The 19,903-nt window shown below is 33.4% G+C and overlaps 3 protein-coding genes across 9 annotated transcripts in view; 1 reads left to right on the top strand and 2 right to left on the bottom strand.

Annotated features, from left to right (window-relative positions):
* Positions 1-14: 14 nt before the first annotated feature.
* On the bottom strand, positions 15-6,048 carry LOC131954908 (7-methylguanosine phosphate-specific 5'-nucleotidase A). Of its 2 annotated transcripts, none has more exons than XM_059318738.1 (10): positions 5,790-6,048; positions 4,540-4,713; positions 4,205-4,303; positions 3,821-3,890; positions 2,359-2,405; positions 2,117-2,202; positions 1,929-2,018; positions 1,426-1,591; positions 1,045-1,245; positions 15-962 (listed from the first exon to the last, which is right to left on the bottom strand). In XM_059318738.1, the coding sequence occupies exons 2-10, from the start codon at positions 4,561-4,563 to the stop codon at positions 849-851; spliced, it is 897 nt and encodes a 298-aa protein (XP_059174721.1). In that variant the 5' UTR covers positions 4,564-4,713; positions 5,790-6,048; the 3' UTR covers positions 15-848. The 2 variants fall into 2 exon arrangements, with proteins under 2 accessions (XP_059174721.1, XP_059174722.1); XM_059318739.1 differs by lacking the exon at positions 3,821-3,890 and adding an exon at positions 3,956-4,025 and having other exon boundaries at positions 5,790-6,047.
* A 2,466-nt stretch (positions 6,049-8,514) lies between these two features.
* LOC131954913 (uncharacterized) lies at positions 8,515-13,790 on the top strand. Its single transcript, XM_059318759.1, has 11 exons — positions 8,515-9,218; positions 9,367-9,374; positions 9,842-9,955; positions 10,218-10,440; positions 10,927-10,978; positions 11,481-11,655; positions 11,853-11,921; positions 12,003-12,148; positions 12,612-12,658; positions 13,093-13,210; positions 13,520-13,790. Exons 1-11 carry the CDS (start codon positions 8,515-8,517, stop codon positions 13,655-13,657), a joined length of 1,794 nt encoding a protein of 597 aa, XP_059174742.1. The 3' UTR covers positions 13,658-13,790.
* Positions 13,791-14,625: 835 nt separating this feature from the next.
* The window catches only part of LOC131954909 (titin homolog), a 32,346-nt gene continuing 27,068 nt past the window's right edge, over positions 14,626-19,903 (bottom strand). For 4 of the 6 annotated variants that reach the window (XM_059318742.1, XM_059318741.1, XM_059318744.1 and 1 more), the window contains 8 exons: positions 19,721-19,784; positions 19,598-19,615; positions 19,003-19,108; positions 17,753-18,668; positions 17,453-17,631; positions 17,056-17,152; positions 16,765-16,950; positions 14,626-16,562 (listed from right to left, as the gene is read on the bottom strand). In XM_059318742.1, coding sequence (XP_059174725.1) covers positions 16,401-16,562; positions 16,765-16,950; positions 17,056-17,152; positions 17,453-17,631; positions 17,753-18,668; positions 19,003-19,108; positions 19,598-19,615; positions 19,721-19,784 — 1,728 coding nt within the window. In that variant the 3' untranslated portion in view covers positions 14,626-16,400. The remainder of the gene's footprint in view (positions 16,563-16,764; positions 16,951-17,055; positions 17,153-17,452; positions 17,632-17,752; positions 18,669-19,002; positions 19,109-19,597; positions 19,616-19,720; positions 19,785-19,903) is intronic. The other 2 variants (XM_059318746.1, XM_059318745.1) reach the window with 2 other exon arrangements.

Raw genomic sequence — 19,903 nt, forward strand, 5'->3', positions numbered from 1 at the left:
CACAAAACAAAATGTTCACTTGTAACAGTTGGATTTATTGTTAGAAGGTGGTTGACTACAGGATCAGAGATCTAAGATTCACTTTTATGCTACATTAAGCATAACAAAAAGATGGGCATGACTTTGAAAAAAAATATTGTTAACATATACAATTGTGAAAAGCAGCTCAAATTATGGAATTGTGAATGGGTTACTATTTTGCTATTAATAAACAATTGTTTAGGGAGAAAATATCTAACATAGATATACACATTTTGAATAGGAAAAACTGAAATTTAACCAAAAACCTAGAAATGTTGACAAATGGTAAGGTAAGGACATTTTTTACAGTTCACATTTATAAATGTTTTAGCAAGTTAAAAAAATAATTATAAAAGTGTTATATAACAGCGTTAAGTTATCACAATATATGAAATGGATTGTACAACATTAAGGCATGGAAAAAACATGGAATTAAGCATATTCTAGTGGCAGTGGGTAATTGATTCATGTAGAACACTCAGCATCACTCACTCTTGACAGCAATCCGTGTGTTTTAGAATCAAGTTATAATATCAAAATTTTACTGTGAACAAACTCACAATTTATAAAACTAAATACCTTTTACTAAACAATTTTAGTTGCACTACATATTATATTTCTATGTATAGATGTATTTTTAGTAAAGTAGATACATATATAAAATTATTTTGGAGACTATTCGTAGCTTTCTAAATAATTTAGTTCACTAAATACTGAAAGTCTAAAACAAAAGGATCAAAATGTTGGTAAAATCTGCACACATTCATTATAAATTTGGGAGCACCAAAAATCTAATAAATACAGTGTTGTAATGAATACACCTATAACTAAGGTGTTGATCCAACTATAGCTTTCATAATGCCATTCACAACATCTAAACTTTCATCTTCTACTATGACTATATCAAAACTGTTCATGTACAGCTCTAGACTTTCTTCAACCTGCAGACAGAAAAGAATAAACATGATTAAAAACTGATCAAACATGAACTGACTAAACAGGTTTTCAATTTCTGACATTCACCTTAAAATTAAGAAAACCTATTTTCAGGATACACTCTACATGATCAGCACCCTCTGCCATGCGAAGGTCACCAACAGAGTCCCCCATCAGTAGAAGATTTTCTCTGTGTTTGATGTTGAAGAAATAATCACTTGAGTGTATAGCGTTCTCATTCTTGTTGAACGTGTGTATGATCTCATCAGCAAACCCAACCACAATTTCCTAAACAAAAGGGAAATATTATTTTACATGATCATATTTGTAGAGAAAATTAACGTAAGAAATCAGACAATTTTTCTTGATAAATGATAAATTGTTTTAAATTAATGTTTGTAAAATAAGTAGAAAAAATCATAAGCTTCTTGTCTAGACCAAGTTAAAAAAACGAAAAATTGTTGCAACCTTTTCATCAAACGTGAGAAAATTGGAAACAATTTTCATATTCTCTGGATGAAACTGGGCTTGCTGAGATATTGCCAGGTGAATTATGTCCCCTATACCAGCAGAAAAGATCAGGATTGGGATGTCACGTTCATGCAGCTCCTCAAAGAACCATTTGCATCCATTTCTAAATACAAGAGCATTTTAAGTTCACTCAGCCTTGTAGCATATAATATTTGGATAAACAAATGAAAGGGTGTAGCCAATGTAACTTTCCTTACAGAAATGTTTTTTCTCACACTGGTTATCTCTTTATAAAACAAAGCAGGTAAGTTGGATAATCTTCCAATCTAGTTTAAAGCATGTTTAGTAACATCAAGCTAAACATTCATATTCCATTTTTGTAAATGTTTTTCATCCAGGGTCTGGATAAAAACCAACAACATTTGAGCAGGTAAAACTGCTGAGTTAGAATTTATTTAACACAATGATTTCAACCAAACATAAACATAATGACAACTCACCTCAAGCGAGCTTCAGACTGAGCCACTATGCGCTCTAGTTTATTTCGTGAGAGAGAACAGCCAATGATCAATTCATGACCTTTGCTCCACCTACATAAGTAAATGTAGAAATGATACCTAACATTTATATTCTCTAAAATTAATACACATTTCCAATGACATGATGTAAAAAAATATAAAACACTAACCATTCAATCATTTTTGGAATTTTTTCCTCTATAGAAAGATTGTGATCAAATTCTATGGGCAGATAGGTGTCCTTGAGTTTGCGTGCCTAAAATTTTACAAATATTTATAATTAATTTGGCCAAAATTGTAAGAGATGAAACAATATTTTTTTTTTACAAATAAATAACAAGTTAAAAGAAGTCATGAACCTTAATTATAAGCTTTATGTGCACTTTTTAAGATTGAGGTAAAATTGACATACCGCTATTTTGAAAGAGTCAGGCATGAGGGTGCTTTCCTCTAGAACACCTAACACACAAAGCAAATCAACAAAATTATAATACAGTGGCTACAAATTTACTAACAGTTCAGTTATTTAATAAGTTCATGAAATTTCAAATTAATAAATTTTCTCAATGTCAACAATATTTTTGTTTCAAAACATAATAATACTGTTTATGTTAAAACTGAAATCAGGTTATTTAGGAGAAATCTATCATAATTGGTACTTAAATTACGACCATTTTGAGAAAGTTTACTAACAATTACTACATAAACAAAATTGATATTTACATCTAATAATATCACACTAATAGCAGATACACAAAGTACAAAATAAAAGCTAAAATGTTTCAACCTAATTATTATTTAAAGCTTCTATAGGTGACACTGTGTAAAGTTGTGATAGATTATGGTGTTAGAGTGTCAGTTTGTGCATCAAATAATCTCTGTGTTATGACTTCATAAGCCAAATATTTGAGTTTACAAGAGGAAGTAAAAGTATTTTATACAAAAGAATGCCTATTCTGGCACTGGAGAAATGAGAAGCAAAACTTAGATACCTAATAAATACAATTCTCTTGATCCATGGCAACATTTTTATTACAATTATTCAGGATTGTAAATAGTTATTACCACAACATTTTATTATACATAGACTCCTAGGTCTTTTTAAAGTTATTACAGTACTACTGAAATTGAGAAGACTAGTTTGTAAAGGTTAGACATGACCAGGTCTGATGTAGTAAGGGTTAATGCGGGCTGTGGTAAGGTTCTGACCAGATTGTACAGTAGGTAGGAATTAATTAAATATCATTCAGGAAATATTTCGTAACAAAAGAACTCTAAGGAGAAAATTAGTGGGCTTATGAGTTCTTCACAAACTTCTTACATTTACCACAGAGATCTTTTATACTAAAGAAAGAACTGATGAGATAAGATCTATTCAGCTACACTAGGGTGATCTATAATTAATCAATTTAGTTGATGCTGTAGATAATGTCTAAGAAAAAATTAGAATTACTGTAAGATTCAGATTATGTTATATTTACTAGAAGAAAATACATGACTAAAATTAACTTTGCATTTAATTAATACTTCTATTGTTATGGGTTTTCTGTTTACTACTTTCATAAATTTTTATCTCTAAGTAAAAATATTGGTAAATGTGTTAAATCTAAATTATAAATAATAAATAAGCAAAGTTATAAATTTAGTTGACGGATTAATTTCTTCTAAAAAATTAAAATATTAATTTAGCTAGGACATTAGAACATAGTAAGTTTTTTAAACTACATCAAAGATAAAACAAATTCAATAACAGACAAACCACACATGATTAATATAAATGTTTCACTGAATTACCAAACATGAAAGCCAAATGAAAACTGAGCACACAGATAAAGCTTTTTAATACTACACAACCCAATCCAACTTAAACTCACTGTGTGTCGTGTTACATATCTTCCCATTTTCAGAGTATTTTGAAAGCGTACGATCAAAATCTGCCACCACCTACAGATAAAAGTATACAACTTATCCACTGGCAATGCAGTTATAAGCAAAGGGCAATAACTCACCATGGGTTGTACTGCATATTTTGTTGTTTTCACAATGTTTAGTTAAGGTCCAATCAAAATCAGCAACCACCTACAAATGAAACAATTCTAAAAATGTCTTAATTAGATAAATGTAAACATGGTCAACCCAATTTTAAAGTCTCCAATGAAGAGGATGTTCCAATCAATGATCTTTGTGGTTTAATTCTACTAGGGAGCAGAAACTCAACATTAATTAAACCATGGCAATTTAACACGAGAGTAACTAACCTGAAGCTTATGATGTGCATCCCTCATCATTGTTCTGATTGCCTTTTCAACAAATTCATGATCTTTAATTTTTACGTTACTGCGCCCAAGCTCAGGTACCTGTGTGTATGAAGTGTAAAGCATTATTTTATTTTATTTCGCACAAGCTTGCATTATTATTCTACCCCCCCCCCCCTTATACTGGGCCTATTCCCTTAGTTATATTATTGCAATGTAAAATATTTTTTTTAAAACTGGAGAGTTATATAAATACTGAAAAAAGTTAGTTTTCTTTAATGTAATTGTTGACTGAGAGAAAAAAAAAAGCAATATTCAGGCCTATAGAAAATACTTACTAAAGCAATCAATGATTCTGTCATTTTTGAGCCACGTGATTTTCTTTCTGTTTTACTAAGACTACTTTCTATAAATTGAAGAATATAATTTGCCTGAGATATGAATTTAGCTCTGATAAACTTCAAGGCCAGGGTAACCACTCAGGAATACAGCATATATAATCCGCTTTTGCACTGAAAATAATAATATTAATGAGCTTAGGGGCTAAGGTTAGATACATAATACATATTGGATTAGATTAGGCCTATATATATATAATATATACATAAAGGCCTATATATATATATATATATATATATATATATATATATATATATATATATATATATATATATATATATATATATACATATATATATATATATATATATATATATATATATATATATATATATATATATATATATATATATATATATATATATATACATAGGCCTTTATAATACTTTATATTAATATAAATTCCTATATATTGGAGGGGGTGGGTAACAGTATTCAGTATTCAGTATGCACTGCAGAGGCATTTGTCCACATTTTACTGTTTTAAAAAATATTAGGCCATCCAGGCCCTAACATTTTATTTTTATTTCTTTTAACAGCCATAGATCTAAATCTAGCTAGACTCTAGCTAGATCTAAATCTAGAAGATCTAGTAATGGTGGAAAAAAGAAATAAAGTAATAGGCCTAAAGTTTACAATTTCACAATTTGCAGTAAGAAATACTCCAATCAAATATAAAATCATAAATAGATAGGGCCTAGGGCTTTAAATACTTTTATTAATATTATTATAGTGCCGAGTATACTTTTGAGCAGGGGCGTAGCAAGGGGGGGGGGGCGGGGGGGGGGGGGGGGGGTGCGGACCGCACCGGGTGACACCATTTAGGGGGGTGACACCAAGGCAAAAAATAGCAAAATATATAGAGAAAAACTTGAGGGGGGGGTGCAAAACAAAAGTTTGAGGGGGGGGGGGGGGGTGCAAATCAAAAAGTTGAGGGAGGGGGGTTCAAATCGAAAGTTTAAGGGGGGGGGGGGGAGTGCAAATCGAAAACTTGAAAGTTTGTCCCGGGAAGGGTCGCAACGCCTCTGGGGGGTGACACCTAAGTGCCGCACCGGGTGACACCCGACCTCGCTACGCCACTGCTTTTGAGTATGCCATTATAGTAGATTTCTAGATCTAGATCTAGATTCTAGATCTAAATCTAGATTTAGTGTATAGAAGAGAATTTGTCATTTTTTTTGGTACATACTTGAACTTGAGTCACAGTTGAGTAGGACTGAGTGAGAGTCAGTTACTTGCAGACTTAGCAGCTTCTGCTTAATAGTTAGGCCTAGCTATTGAATTATTGAAACAGTTAACTTGCATCCAGTAGCCATTGCCTATGGATCTAAATCTAGATTCTAAATCTAAATACTAAATATCTTAATATTTTAAGCTCGTAAGGCTTCGACTAGAGGTCTAGATTTAGACACTACAAAATTATCCCAAGACCAAGACCTATGCTGAGCGAAAAAATATAAGAGTGGTCTTCTCTGAATGAAATCAAAAAGAGATAGCCTAAGGAGCAACGGATGTAAATAAAACAGCAATAGGCTGTCTAATAAAATACTGACTAACAGACAGTAGTCAAATGGCCAGACAAAGATTAAATTCACTGACAAATACGCTGTTGTTCATCGAGAATGAGGATGAGCAAGAGACAATAGTGGCTGTTGAAAAGGAGAGGTCAGAAAGGAAGGTAACGGCAACGCATACGAAATTGTTTGAAGTTTCTTAATACTTAACTTAATTTATTATTTATTAGATTCCAAACCAACTCTCTTTGTCTTTCAGCTTTCTACTGGGTGAAAAATTCTTGTTTATCTCTAAAACTCTATCGTTTTAGGTACGTTTTTTTAGGCTAGTAATGTGCAAAAAAGTTGCAGTAGATAGTATTATTATAGGCCTAACTGAATAATAAAATAAATTGTGAAATAATTTAAAAGAAATATGGCTAATTGATGACTCAAAGAATTGTGGACCTATTCTATCTTCAGTCAGACTAATTATATGCAGTAGCGTAGCGAGGAGGTGGGGGTGGGGGGACGACATATGTCCCCGGGCGCCGACCTCAGGGGGCGCCAAAATGGGTTGGAAAAATAAATTGAAAGGTTGAGGGGGGTGCAAATTGAAAATTTGAGGGGGGGGGGGGGGTAAAATCGAAAGTTTGAGGGGGGGGGGGTGCAAATCGAATTATATGACACGCATAGCAGTTCTTTATTATATACAGTTCAAAAGTTTATTTACTTTTATGCTTTACCTTTCAGATAACAAGTAAAAAAAAATTAACTGAAGTTTTACGTGTTTGTTTTTGTAAATAAAAAGCAATTTACATTACAAAATTTTGAACCACAGAAACAATATTTTTCAGAGTGTTCATTTTGCAACAGAAAATGAATCTCAACTCAACACAACAGCGGGTTTCTTCAACCGGAGCGAGTTTGGATTAACAACACAAGGAAACAGTCAACATGTCCAAAAAGATAAGTACCTTCCAAAAATTTTTTAAACGTTTGGGTTTAGACTTGTGCTGGATATTTGGTGCCAGCGGTTTTTCTGCCTCTTTCTTATCTATTTCTTCAACCACACTACCCTTAAAAATGCCTCCATTGTACGAAGTGGGCACTAAAACTGAGCTCAAGTCAGGCCTAGAAGAGTCAGGTAGAATTGATGACTTGTTGCTATACACAAATGTTCAGAATACAGTTAAAATGGAACACAAAACAAGAACTATTGAGGATCCAGATATTCTGGATGAATTGATTATTAGGCTTGGACAATACACGACAACAGAAAATCGAGACTGGTTATTAACTGTTAAAGAATTTGACGTAAAAACTCTAGATGATCCAGATGCTATGGAAGATTTGATCAATAGAATTGTAGATTACAAGGTATTCGGAGATCCAGATTCCTTGTTGACTGAAGAAGAATATGATGCAAAGATAGATGCCGAGTTAGCAGAGAAACAAGGAGAAGCAGAAACATATATTGCCGGACTTAAAGAAGAAACAGAAAGAATTCGTAAAGAAAGAGAAAAATTGAGAGAACTTTGCCAAGCCAAACAAGAAACGGTGCAAAGTTTAGATACTAATAATAACAACCAGACAGCTGAAACAACATTTTACTATTCCTACGATTCAGATTCAGATGACACGTTCAGTGAAGCAAGCGAAATACCTACTACAAAAAGTGAAACACCACATACACTCCAAAAACATAATAGCGCAAATCACAACATTCAGATTAACTACAGTCAACAAAAACACAATTACAGTGTCAGATGCTACTATTGTAATAGAACAGGCCACAAACAAATAAATTGCAGAATACGATATTATGATATACGCCAACAAGATGCACAACGCAACAGACCAAAATATAGACAGATTAATAGAATGGCATTCATATCATCGTTTACAGAAGCCAGTAAAAGAACAGACACATTTACGTCAAAAATTAATAGCAGATACGCCACAGCAATTAGGGACACACACTGCTCAACAGTGGCAGTACGTAACACATTCGTACAACACCACCAATACACAGGCAGAACACAACGTGTTCACAGCTCAAGAGGCAGCACATATGTTTGGCCAACAGCTATAGTCACCATAGCCACACCATCAGCGTGTAAAACAGTTGAAGCAGCTGTTTTTAAAAACGGGCCATACGATGTGATATTAGGAAATATTAGAGGTGTGAAACAATTTAGAGTTGAAACTCGAGTGAACTACTTAGAACAACTAAGCCAACAACGCTCATCTTCAAGGAACGAACCTTACCAGAGACCACAGAGAAACAACCCTTCACAAAACCATAACCAACCAGTTGAAAGAATCCACCTACTAAACACATCAAGCTCGTTACCAACATTTAAGTCTAAAGTAAACGGACAGATAGTAAACGCAATTCGAGACACAGGTTGTTCGACAATGGCAGTAAAAGCCAAATTCGTTAAAACATGCCAATATACAGGCCGATATGTAAATGTGGAATTATTTGGCGGTATAATCGCAGAATACAAAACGGCATTGATCAATATTCAAACCCCATATCTAACTGGTCGTGTAATTGCTGTGGTCACTGACAATGGATCATATGATCTGATCATCGGAAACATAGTGAACAACGAAACTATTTCCCGAGTGGAAATCGACGATTGGGTACAAAGGGAAATAATTCAGGTGGTCGAAACAAGAGAACAAGCAAGAAAAGCAAGAGAAAGCAACAAAAGTCATGAACCACCCGTCGACCTAAGTAGTCATCAAGCAGAAGGCCAACAGAACAATGCCATGGATAATACTGAGGCCAAAAACATTTGGGAACCAGAAAAATTTCAGCTAGCACAACAAGAAGACCCGTCACTAGAAAAGATATTTAGACTCGCCCGTAAACACTCAATTACTACATCGAGGTCATCAGAACACTCTTTCTTTATTAAGAATAACACGCTTCAAAGAAAATATAAAAGCAAAGGACAAGAAATAAACCAATTAGTAATCCCACAGAAATACAGAGCACAAATTCTACACCATGCACACGACCTTACACTTGCAGGACACATGGGAAGAAAGAAAACAAAACAAAGAATTGAAACTACCTTCTACTGGCCGGGCATGGACAAAGACATCTCACAGTACGTGAAGTCATGTCAGACATGCAGGAATAGAGATACCACTAGACCACCCCAAGCCCCATTACAAACCACTGATTTAGCTAACAGACCATTCGAAAAAATAGCGATAGATATCATAGGACCACTGCCTACCCCGCTGCTCCACCAGTTGTGAGGGTGGGGATTTTTAAGAAGGCCGTAACGAATGAATCCAACAACACACAGTTCAAGTTCAACTATAATTGTTCTTTATTAAAATGATATATATGTTCAAGTTTCTACCTAACTGATCTACACTGTACTATTTACTTCTACTACTGACTGTTCACTATACTACTAACTCCCATGACCAATCCTAACACTAACTGTTCTCTACATTCTACAACGTACACCTTCTACCTTCGCTAGCTAATCATGATCTCCTAACTATTTACATTCTCGACCGTCTCTGACCGCTACCTAACCCTTCTGGCCCATCGCTCTACTGACCCACGCCTCAGTGGTCAGCTGACCGTCCCATGTGACCGGTCAGCCCTGTGCGCCCATTGGCCTCTATCTGACCAACCAACTATGGTCTATAGTCTGTTTCTGCTAACCTATATCTGCTAAACATGTCTGACGTAATCTTGCGTCATCACAATCAGAAAATGAAAACTGGAACAGCAACAGCTCAGATGGTGTGACACTGGCACAGTCTGAAAATGTGTATAGTGGTGATACATTCATATCTGAATCACTGAGTAAAAAAACATTAGCTGGTAAGAGTTAAAATTCAAGTTTTTAAAAATAGCAAATTTAAAATTTAGTTTATGAATTAAAGCTGTTGGTCTCAAAAAATTATCTATGAATAAAAATAAAATCATCAATCTCTTTTGTTCCTATGTCATTATTGTAACTAAATAAAAGATTAGTAGGAGTGTATCCATGTAATCAAAAGTATCACTTTTTATGTTGTACAAAAAAGGATGGAATATTAAAAAGTGGATTGTATTTATTTAAATATCATCTTTTTGTTGTTAGATGCAACAGAAAACACAACAGCAGATGTTGTTAGCACCATTCAAACTGAGACCAGCTATAATTCCAACACGTTCATCTTGTTGGAATCAGAAGATGAAACAAAAACAGAGAGTGACTACTCATACACTGAAAGCTATGCTTCCTCCAGCGTTTTTTCTCCAAGTTTAAGCTCAGAAAGTTCAACATCAAGAGAATGGAGAGATATAACAGAAATAGTGAAAGAGTAGGTAGAATATTTGATGGATTAGATGTATTTTCTAAATCAAATGCTGCATTTGTCAGTCAAAGCATTTTATCACACACATCAACTCCACACCAAACCATTCCTTGTTATTCATCATCATCATTTCTCATTCATGACCAAACACATGGGGCAGATGAAGTAGAGCTCATCTGCTTCAGAGACCACGGCATGTGAAGGGATAGTGGGTCAACATTATGCCCAGCCGCCTTTGTTTCCCTAAGATAGTTAATACCCATCAGAGCTGGGTTGACTCAGATACTTCCACTGATTAGAACCCTCATTCAAACTGAAGACTTGGGTTAGCATTCTATCCACGCTGTCCCTCCGTTGTTATTAAAGCAATAAAACTTGAATCCACTTATCAATCACAAAAAAATTAGCTTTAATTTCTTAATTTTATTTAGTGTAAAAAATGTTTTCTTGTCTCGTTATTTTGTCATTAATTCTTTAGTCATGTTCCATTAGCATTGAAGAACTGGGTGAGAGTGAGCAAGTCAAAAGGCCAGACTTACATCATGTAAGTTATCAGTTTTAGAAGTCACATTATAATTGTTTATTTTCATTTTTATCTAATGTACACTAGAAGTGCTTTTAAATTTGTATTAGATAAATGGTATTGGTTAATTTAAATTGATACTTTGTGAATGTATTTTCAACCTGACCTATAAAAAAGGTACCAACGTTAAATCATAGCTAAATATATCTCGGCCAGACAAAGAAAATGTTATAGAATAGCTTTGAAACATTAGAGTGAGGAAATGTTATAGAATAACTTTGTTGCGTTGAAACATTAGATTGAGGAAATGTTATAGAATAAATTTTTTTCATTGAAACATTTGAGTGAGGAAATGTTAAAGAATAACTTTGTTGTGTTGAAACATTAGATTGAGGAAATGTTATAGAATAAATTTTTTTCATTGAAACATTTGAGTGAGGAAATGTTATAGAATAACTTTGTTGCATTGAAACATTAGAACCAGGAAATGTTATAAAATACATTTTTTAAATTGAAACATTAGAGTGAGGAAACTGACTGTGAGACAGAAAACTCGGAGACCCTCGAGCTAGCCAGACAGAATTTTCTCAACAACATAATCCGTCGTCTAAAGCTGAGAGATTTACAAAGTCCACGCAGTCTGGCATTAGATGCTCAGTCTGACTTGGAGGACCAATCGTTTAGAGCACCTTTATCTGGTTTGTTGCTCATTTTAATACAAAACATTTTTCTGCCAAAAGTGTCACATTTTTATACATTTGTTTCAAGTAATTTTTTTTATTTTGAGATTATAGTATTACAAATACAATTTCTCTATCATTTATTGCTTGTTAAGTATCAATTGTTTAATTGTAGGCTACCATATATAGGCAAAACAATAAAATTTATATTCCAGGAACTCCAAATTTTGCGGAATCAAAGTTTTGTGAACAAATGATTCAAAGATGTAAGACACCGAAGCTCAGTAAGTTTTGTTTTTACATTACGAATTGTTTCATTAAAGATATAAATACACTTTTATAGGTTTTCCCTTTTTTAACACCAGAGGTGGCTGAAACTCCAAAACCTGTAGATAATCTGTATGCAAAAGCGTTAGAGAATACCAAAGGTCAGGTGTTGGAGCACTATGGCCTAAACTCTGCCATTGTAGAAAGACTTAGGCTTGAGAACCTGATGCTTACAATGAACAAGGTATAGTATTAACTCTCTGACTCCCATGTGACCAGACAAAATTAACATTATTAGTAAAGAAAGAAGACTTTTTATTATTTCTGTTTGTTGGTGCAGTTAATAACGGGAATCACGAGACAAAATATGTCCAAAACAAATTATTTTTAATCAAAATTATAATCACATTTTAATTAATTCACTAATTTTATTTTTATGAAAGTGGTTTATCACAAAAAATTGTGTTTGCTCCTTTCTATTAACCCACTGAACTAAACTACAGAAAGACATGTGGTTTTAATTCTTTAAAGAACTGTCACACATTTTCAAGGATCACTTATCAATAGAAGTACATTAGCTGCATTTTATTTACTTAAATACCCTCCAGTAAATTTCTCCATACTATTTGTGGTGTGCTGTTTACAAAATATTACATCCATTGTTTCTTTTGCAAAATATTGCAATTTTAAAAATTTTATTTTTTTAGAAAATAAAAGACCTTGATGGTGAAAATAAGCAGTCAAAATCATACATGTATGTATACCCATATATGATTATTTTTTTATATTATATTGGGCAACTTGAGTGAAGGTCTGCAGACAACTTAACATAACACTGGATGATATATGAAACCTAGATACATAGGATAGGGGAGATAATGCAAGATAACTTGGACTTAACTTATTGAACTGTTACATAGTACTGAATCAACACAACTGACAATGAATAGTTAATTAGGTCTTTGAAATGTGTAGGGCATCTGATCTCAACAATTGCTTGTGGCATTTAGTACAGCTGTTCTTCTCCCCTGGCTAAATGCCAGCTCCCCAATAGATTGAGCTGACAAATTGCTCAACTTGACCAACTTGATTGTTATACAGAGCTACTAAATTACTTACCCTAATAGACAATTAATTAGCCCAAAGTGACTCTAGCACTTGTATACATGTCAATTTGTCTTTCTTCAGAAAACATAACCAGTCTGTATATGAAGAAATGGAACAACAAAAATTTATATCGCTAATGACAGCTCATGTCCAGGCTCAAAGAATAGAAGATCAAATCCAAGACCACTTGATTAAAACGGTAACTTAAATAAGGAGATGTTTATCCATTTGGTTAAAAGGGTTTACTTGAATTATAAGATGGTAATTAAAATAGTGTGATGTGTAATTGAAGCAACTCGAATAAGACAATTAATACCCATTTAGATTTAATAAGATTTACTGCCCCAAAAGAAATTTTTGGACAATTTTACCCCTTGCCGTAGCTACCATGTTTTCCCCCACATATTCAGGTCATGAGAGTTCCAGAGAGAATTAATTAAATTTGTATGTATCAAGAATATTTTGGTGTTCAATTCAGACTTAATTCAAAAATTAAAATTGTTTTCAGCATCCTATCAGATGGTTTGGTGACTTAATCAAGGATTTGCCCAATATTGATAGCAGCTCTAGCCAAATATTATTACACTACCAGAAACAAGTAGAAAAACGTCTACAAATAATGGCACAGCAAGTCAACGAGACTTAAGTATAATATTATTAATTTTAGTATTGCAAACATGAACAGTATTAGGTCCCTTGTGATATAAGCCATCGGAGTACGTGTCATCTGTTATATATGTAATTTTATGTTAAACTATTAAATATTTATTTTTAAAATATTGGATGCTGATTTCCCTTTTTATTTATAATTTAAAGATAATATCTAGATACTGGTAAGATGACCGTCTTGCATGTTGTTATGAGATAGTAAAGTTTCCTTTTTTAACCTGATATGGTTAACAGTAGAGTTCACCTGTTGCTGTGACCTCGGCACATGGAAGGGATATTGTGGTCAGTACTATGCCCAGCCGCCTTTACTTTCCCCAACACGCGTTAGGTACCTATCAGACCTGGGTGCTCAGTGATGTTATTTGTCAGTTTTACCATTAAGTCCTCTTTTATAGTCAATAGTTTACATGAAGATGTCTTCACTGGTTATTTGAAGCTCCCCAGTTGTAATTATACTACAAATACTTGCAAATGTTTGACAGTCTTAATGAAAATGTTGAAAACATTAAAATAAGCAAGAACTAAGCTGTAAGGGTATTTTCACTACTAATCTGGTGCCTTTCAAACTTTATTATCTGTGCCATTTAACATGTCAATCAATTATATATTTAAGTGTAGTGCTACATCTTTAGACTCAGCAACACAAACTTAATATCCTGTTTACTATACCATTACTTAAGAGAGGTCAGTTGAATACTTATGATCATTGACCTTAAACTCTGCCTATTTGAATTATCCTAAAATTGGTAGTTGAGATGAAGAATAAAAGTTCTTTAGGGCTCAAGAAAACATTTTTATTTTAATGAGGATAGCACTCTCAGTCAATTAGGGATACTTTTCCACCTTGTCTTTGAATGATGTCAACAACCTAGGCTGTACAAACTAAAATTTCAAGCATTACATTTTTAAAGGTTACATTAAAAAAAACTTATTTTTTTAAATAATTTCTTTATTTCTTTTAAAAATCACATTTTTTCATTAACATACATACAAATAATGCAATATAATGGTTAAAAATAATTGTTACAATTCTTTAATGATGGTATTTAAAAATATATACAACAGGGAAGAAACAAGAAAAATGTATGCATACAATATTCCCAATTAAAAATAAAACTACACATGCAATTACTTACAAATTTTTTTTTTAAAAACACGCAAAACCATTCCAATACTCACAAAAATAAAGCAACAGAAAAAAAGTCTTCTCAGCCAGATTTCATTCAGTGACCAAACATAACCCAGCAATGATCTAACCTGACCTGTTACAAAGTCTAAGTAGTGGTTTAGATTACATTAGCCTATGTCAGCTACTGCTGTGGGTACTGAGCAAATAGTTTCAAGTTTTATTTGACAATTATTGAAGTAAAAAAATCTAATCTTAAAAATAATGAAAAACAAAGATCACTGTTATTCAACATTGATGTAATGAAAGTATCTATATGTACACGAAGGAACAAACAAAAATATTCTTTTACAGAAAAAGTGATGAGTGATATGTGTAGAAAACAAAGACAAATGAACAAGACTAAAAGTTGTATATAAGACACCCAGAGAAAAAAATTTATATTTCATTTTTAGGTGTTTGTATAATAATGCTTGACTACATTACTTGAATGTTTGGTCCCATTTACTGGTCCCCTGTTTACTTTTTTGACCTGTATTTTTAAAGTATCATTTGCCAGCAATACTATATATAATTAAATAAGGCATAAAATATTTTAATGCAAGTCCTCATATTTATTTAACAATCAGTAAAGATACAAATTATTTTTGGATTCCTACTACTTATGAAAAAACAACTAGCTGCCTCTAATTGTTTTCACTAATAGGAATTAATTGTATAATCGTTTGAATGTATAATTTTTAGAATAGGATAACACAATAATGAGCTAGACATACCAGTTGGTCTTAATGAATTGCAGGTTACACATATATGTAACCCAGAAAATACAACACTGATACACATATAATGAATGTAAAAAAAACTTCTTAAAACACAGCTTACTTGAGATGTAAAACAACATTTTGCACACTGACCCTAGACAACAGGGTTCAACATAAAGAATTGACCTAACATTGAAGAAACACAAAAATGAAGATTTTTAAAGAAATTAACAGATCAATTACAAAACAAATGTAACATTTTATTCCATACAATACATAGATAAAAAGTAAACTAGCAAAGAACACTTGCACTGAACTGTATCATAAACTTTTAACTGAGACCATGGTAGAATATGGCCAAGGGCTTCGTTAGGTCAGCCAATAATTTGTTTTGAGGATGAACGCAGTTGTTTACTTTATGATTAAATAGTTTATCAGAAACATTAAAAATAATTTACATTGACTTCACATTCTAATCAGTTAAATTTTATAAGAAATAGTAGTAGATCAATTTTCATTGCTCATTATAATTAAGGAAGGATGAAGTTCAACATTGGACAAAAAATTATTTCAGTTTGTGAAACATTCAACAACCAGTTTTCCCTATTCTGTCACTAATTTTAATTCAGTTTTAAATAGTTAAATCATAAAAATGATTTAGTATCATAACAAAATTTTGGTTATACAATAACAAAAGTGAGGGCTTGTGTAAAATGTTGTGAGACCAGTCAAACTTTGTCTCACACTATCAACATCAGACACAAGTGTGGGTTATGTAAGCCAGACATTCTATTTAAAAATCAACATTGTCTAGTACTAAAATCCTTCCATCATCAGTCTGGCTGAGGTGATGAACTTTTTCTATAATTAGCACCAAACTTGCTCATATACTTGCGTACATAGTCCTTAGCTTTAGCTTTGACATTTTCATTCACCTCTAAATCTTCTACATGCCTGCAGTGTTTCAGTTCTTTTGACATTACATGATGTGTCAACTGGAAAGGAAATATACAACTCACAATTTAATTTGTTCAAAAATATACATTGTACTATTTCAAGATCAACAGTTTACTAAAAAGGTAAAAGAACGGGCATACTGATATTATTTCCAAAGACAAAAGTAAAGGGCCACGGAGAGTAGTATAACCTGCAAGTTAATTATATAACTGTTTAATTTTAAAAAAAATTTATCTTTACTTTTCTGGCTAAATGTTTGAAGTCTTCTGTTGATGATATCCTTCCAATCTTACAATCTTTCTTGCGATAAGGATTGAGGTAAAGTATAATATGATCAGACATTTTGATACGGAAGCTGTCTTTAATTTTACGTGCCACTTCACTTGAAGTATCTGCAGCTGCTGTGGTGGTTTTCTTTTTGCTTTGCTGTAAATAAAAACATCAGTGTTAGTTTAACCTGTTCATTATGCAAATATAAACTGAATAAATGAATTAGAAAAACATGGCAAAGTTAGGAACTGTTTTCCTTACCCTAATAATTTCTTCAGGGGGAAGAGGATCTAAGTCCATATCATTAATTGAATCATCATCGTTGTCGTCCCAGTTTGGCATCTCCCACTGTGTTTGTCTGAAAGTTTTAAGTAGCTTGTTAATTAGTTCAACCTTAAGACAAGAGACATAGCTCAGCCAAAACCAAAAGGTAGTCTAATTAAATCTATTTTTGAACTTCATATTTTACTTAATAAAATAATACCAAAATGACCAAGCAATACAAAAATACAACTTTGGCATTTATGAGAGTTGGAATTTGCAAGATAAAAAGTTACAGTTTTTTTTAAAAGGTTCAAATATTTTTTTCATTATAAATGTAATTAAAAACAAAAATGTAAACATTCATTGAACAGATGGGAATAGTAAAATGGCATACCTTGTAAAGGCATGATAATAATAAACTCTTCCTTCAGAATCTTTAGCAGTTTTCCAGTTAGGGGGTAGTTTGGTGACAGGAACAGTAGGAGGGGATGGAGGTGGTGGAACCTCCTCCTCCATATCTAACTCTGACAGTCCAGTACTTGAAGTTGTAGCTTGCAAGTGTTGAGAAGGCAGCTAGAACCAGTAGCAAACATAGGATTAGTCTGTCAAAATTATTTAACATGATAAGAAAGCAGACAATGTTATGAATGGAGCAGCAGGCTTGAAATGTAATTTTGTACTGATCAAAACTTACCTGACTAGCAAAAGTGGTTTGATGACTGAGTGCTAATGAAGGTGCTGGATAGGCAAGTGGGTTGTGCTGTATCAGCTGTCCAGTGTGAGGGTCAACATCTTGTGCCACTGCAGGTCCAGCATGCAGGTTGATGGAGTGGTGAAGTGACTGGGGTATATGCTGGCCTGTCAGAGGGTCAATTGAAGGGCCTATTTGCTGCACTGAATGGGAGACTAGCTGCTGAATGGCTTGTCCAGTTGAGAGATCTATTTGGGGGATTAAGGGTTGTCCAGTATGAGCATCAATGTGGTGGACAGGCTGCCCAGTCAGTGGGTCAATAGCTTGACCTGACTGATGATGAAATATTGGCTGCCCAGTCTGTGGGTCAATTTGGTGATGACCAATATGTTGACCTGTATTTGGGTCAATTTGATGAATTATGGGCTGCCCAGTTTGTGGGTCAATCTGATGATGACCAATGGGTTGACCTGTATTTGGATCAATTTGTTGATGCACTATAGGTTGTCCTGTTTGAGGGTCTATAGTGTGATGGACGACTGGGTGCCCTGTACTGGGGTCAATCTGTAGCAAAGGCTGCCCAGTGTTAGGGTCAATAATGTGCTGGCCTGTACTAGGGTCAATAAAGTGCTGTCCAGTTTGTGGATCAATAAGGACTTCTGGTGGAATAGGCTGGCCAGTGACTGGGTCTATTAGAGTTTCAGGCGGAATCATACTTGGATCCACAAACTCACCTGACTGCTGTAACTGGTAATTATAAAAATATGAAGGGTCTTCCATAAGCTGCTGCTGCTGCAGCAGGTAAGCCTCCTGTTGTCTTTGATATTCCTCCTGGGCAGCAAGTTCGTCTTCTGCCTTCACTTGAGCTTCAAATCGTTGACGACGTTCTTCTTTTGTCATTTTGGGAAACAAAGACTTCCTAAAACAGGATTTAAAAACTGTGTCAGAGTGGCACTGTATAATATTGACATCTTTAGAACTTGAATTTACTACAGAACAATTGGTTGAGAGAGGGGGGGGGGGATAAAAGGGTAGACTACAGAACAATTGGTTGGGGGGGGGGGGGGGATAAAAGGGTAGCCTACAGAACAATTTGTTGAAGGGGGAAGAAAAGGTGGATACATAGATACATAAAATACAATGGTAGAAAGAAGTTAAACTTAACTCCCATACTATCTAGCAGTTTCCAATGTTTTTTTTTCTTTCCTAATTTTTAATAACAATTGGTAAAAAAAAACTTGGATTAAAATTACCTTTTTTCATCATCTGCAACCTTTTTACGAACAAATCCTCTAGGTAGCTCCCTTTTCCATTTAGCATATGGATCAGATGCCTCAGGTTGTTTTTTAGACAACACATCTGAAGTATTGGAAGAGTTGGTCATTAGTTTTTGTGTTTTATTTTAAGTCGTATAGACGGCCTTTGCTAGCTGCATTGTTTAGAACTGATTTTGTCGAATTGTCTAGAATTTAATATTTCTCAGTACCTTCACTTTTTATACACATTTCTAATCACCCTTAAGATGGGTTAATAGCCAACTTTTTTGTACTTTAAATAAATACAAAAAAAAGAGAAGAAGTAAAGTGTTATGAGGTTTAGTAATTCTACTCCCAGCTGTTACATGTCTAAGCTAAAATATCACACAATTATTTAATCACACTAAAACCAAACAGAATTATGTAAGCATATTAAAATGCAAAACTAAAAATAAATTATATTCTACAGATAAATCTTAGCTAAAGGTATTATATGGTAAGAGAATACAACTTAATCCAAGTTAACAGTTACAAGAGAATGAAATAAACACAATTTTAATCTTAACATTACAACTGGTTTGTTTCCTCTCACCAAGGATAATTGCATTTCCTGGATAGAAGAAAGTTAGTTCAAATTACACTTCAGCTTTCACAATTACTTTCTAACTCATTTGTGCTGGCATTTTTTATGAAAAGAAATAACTCAAAAACATACCCAATTCTCTTTCTGTACGTTTTCTTTCTTCAACTCTTTCTTTCTTGGGGATTTTGAAAATTTCCTGCACAAAATTCACATTTCATAAATTAAAACTACCCTCTTCAAAATGAATATTCCAGCATTCAATATATTAAAACTAGAAAATTGACAACAATTTAGATTTAAAACGCTTTAAATTAT

The sequence above is a fragment of the Physella acuta genome, unplaced genomic scaffold (assembly GCF_028476545.2).
Source record: "Physella acuta isolate Inbredline_101_S28 unplaced genomic scaffold, ASM2847654v3 ptg001039l, whole genome shotgun sequence".
NCBI lineage: Eukaryota > Metazoa > Mollusca > Gastropoda > Physidae > Physella > Physella acuta.

Bases quoted from the DNA above. Each gene is read 5' to 3' on its own strand.
- LOC131954913 (XM_059318759.1), top strand. From the start codon at position 8,515: ATGGCAGTAAAAGCCAAATTCGTTAAAACATGCCAATATACAGGCCGA. The intron at 9,956-10,217 runs GTAAGAGTTAAA...TTTTGTTGTTAG, and splicing joins GAGTAAAAAAACATTAGCTG to ATGCAACAGAAAACACAACA. The intron at 10,441-10,926 runs GTAGGTAGAATA...ATGTTCCATTAG, and splicing joins ATAACAGAAATAGTGAAAGA to CATTGAAGAACTGGGTGAGA.
- LOC131954908 (XM_059318738.1), bottom strand. From the start codon at position 4,563: ATGACAGAATCATTGATTGCTTTA. The intron at 2,406-3,820 runs GTGAGTTTAAGT...TTTGTGTGTTAG, and splicing joins GATATGTAACACGACACACA to GTGTTCTAGAGGAAAGCACC. The intron at 2,203-2,358 runs GTATGTCAATTT...GTAAAATTTTAG, and splicing joins CTGACTCTTTCAAAATAGCG to GCACGCAAACTCAAGGACAC.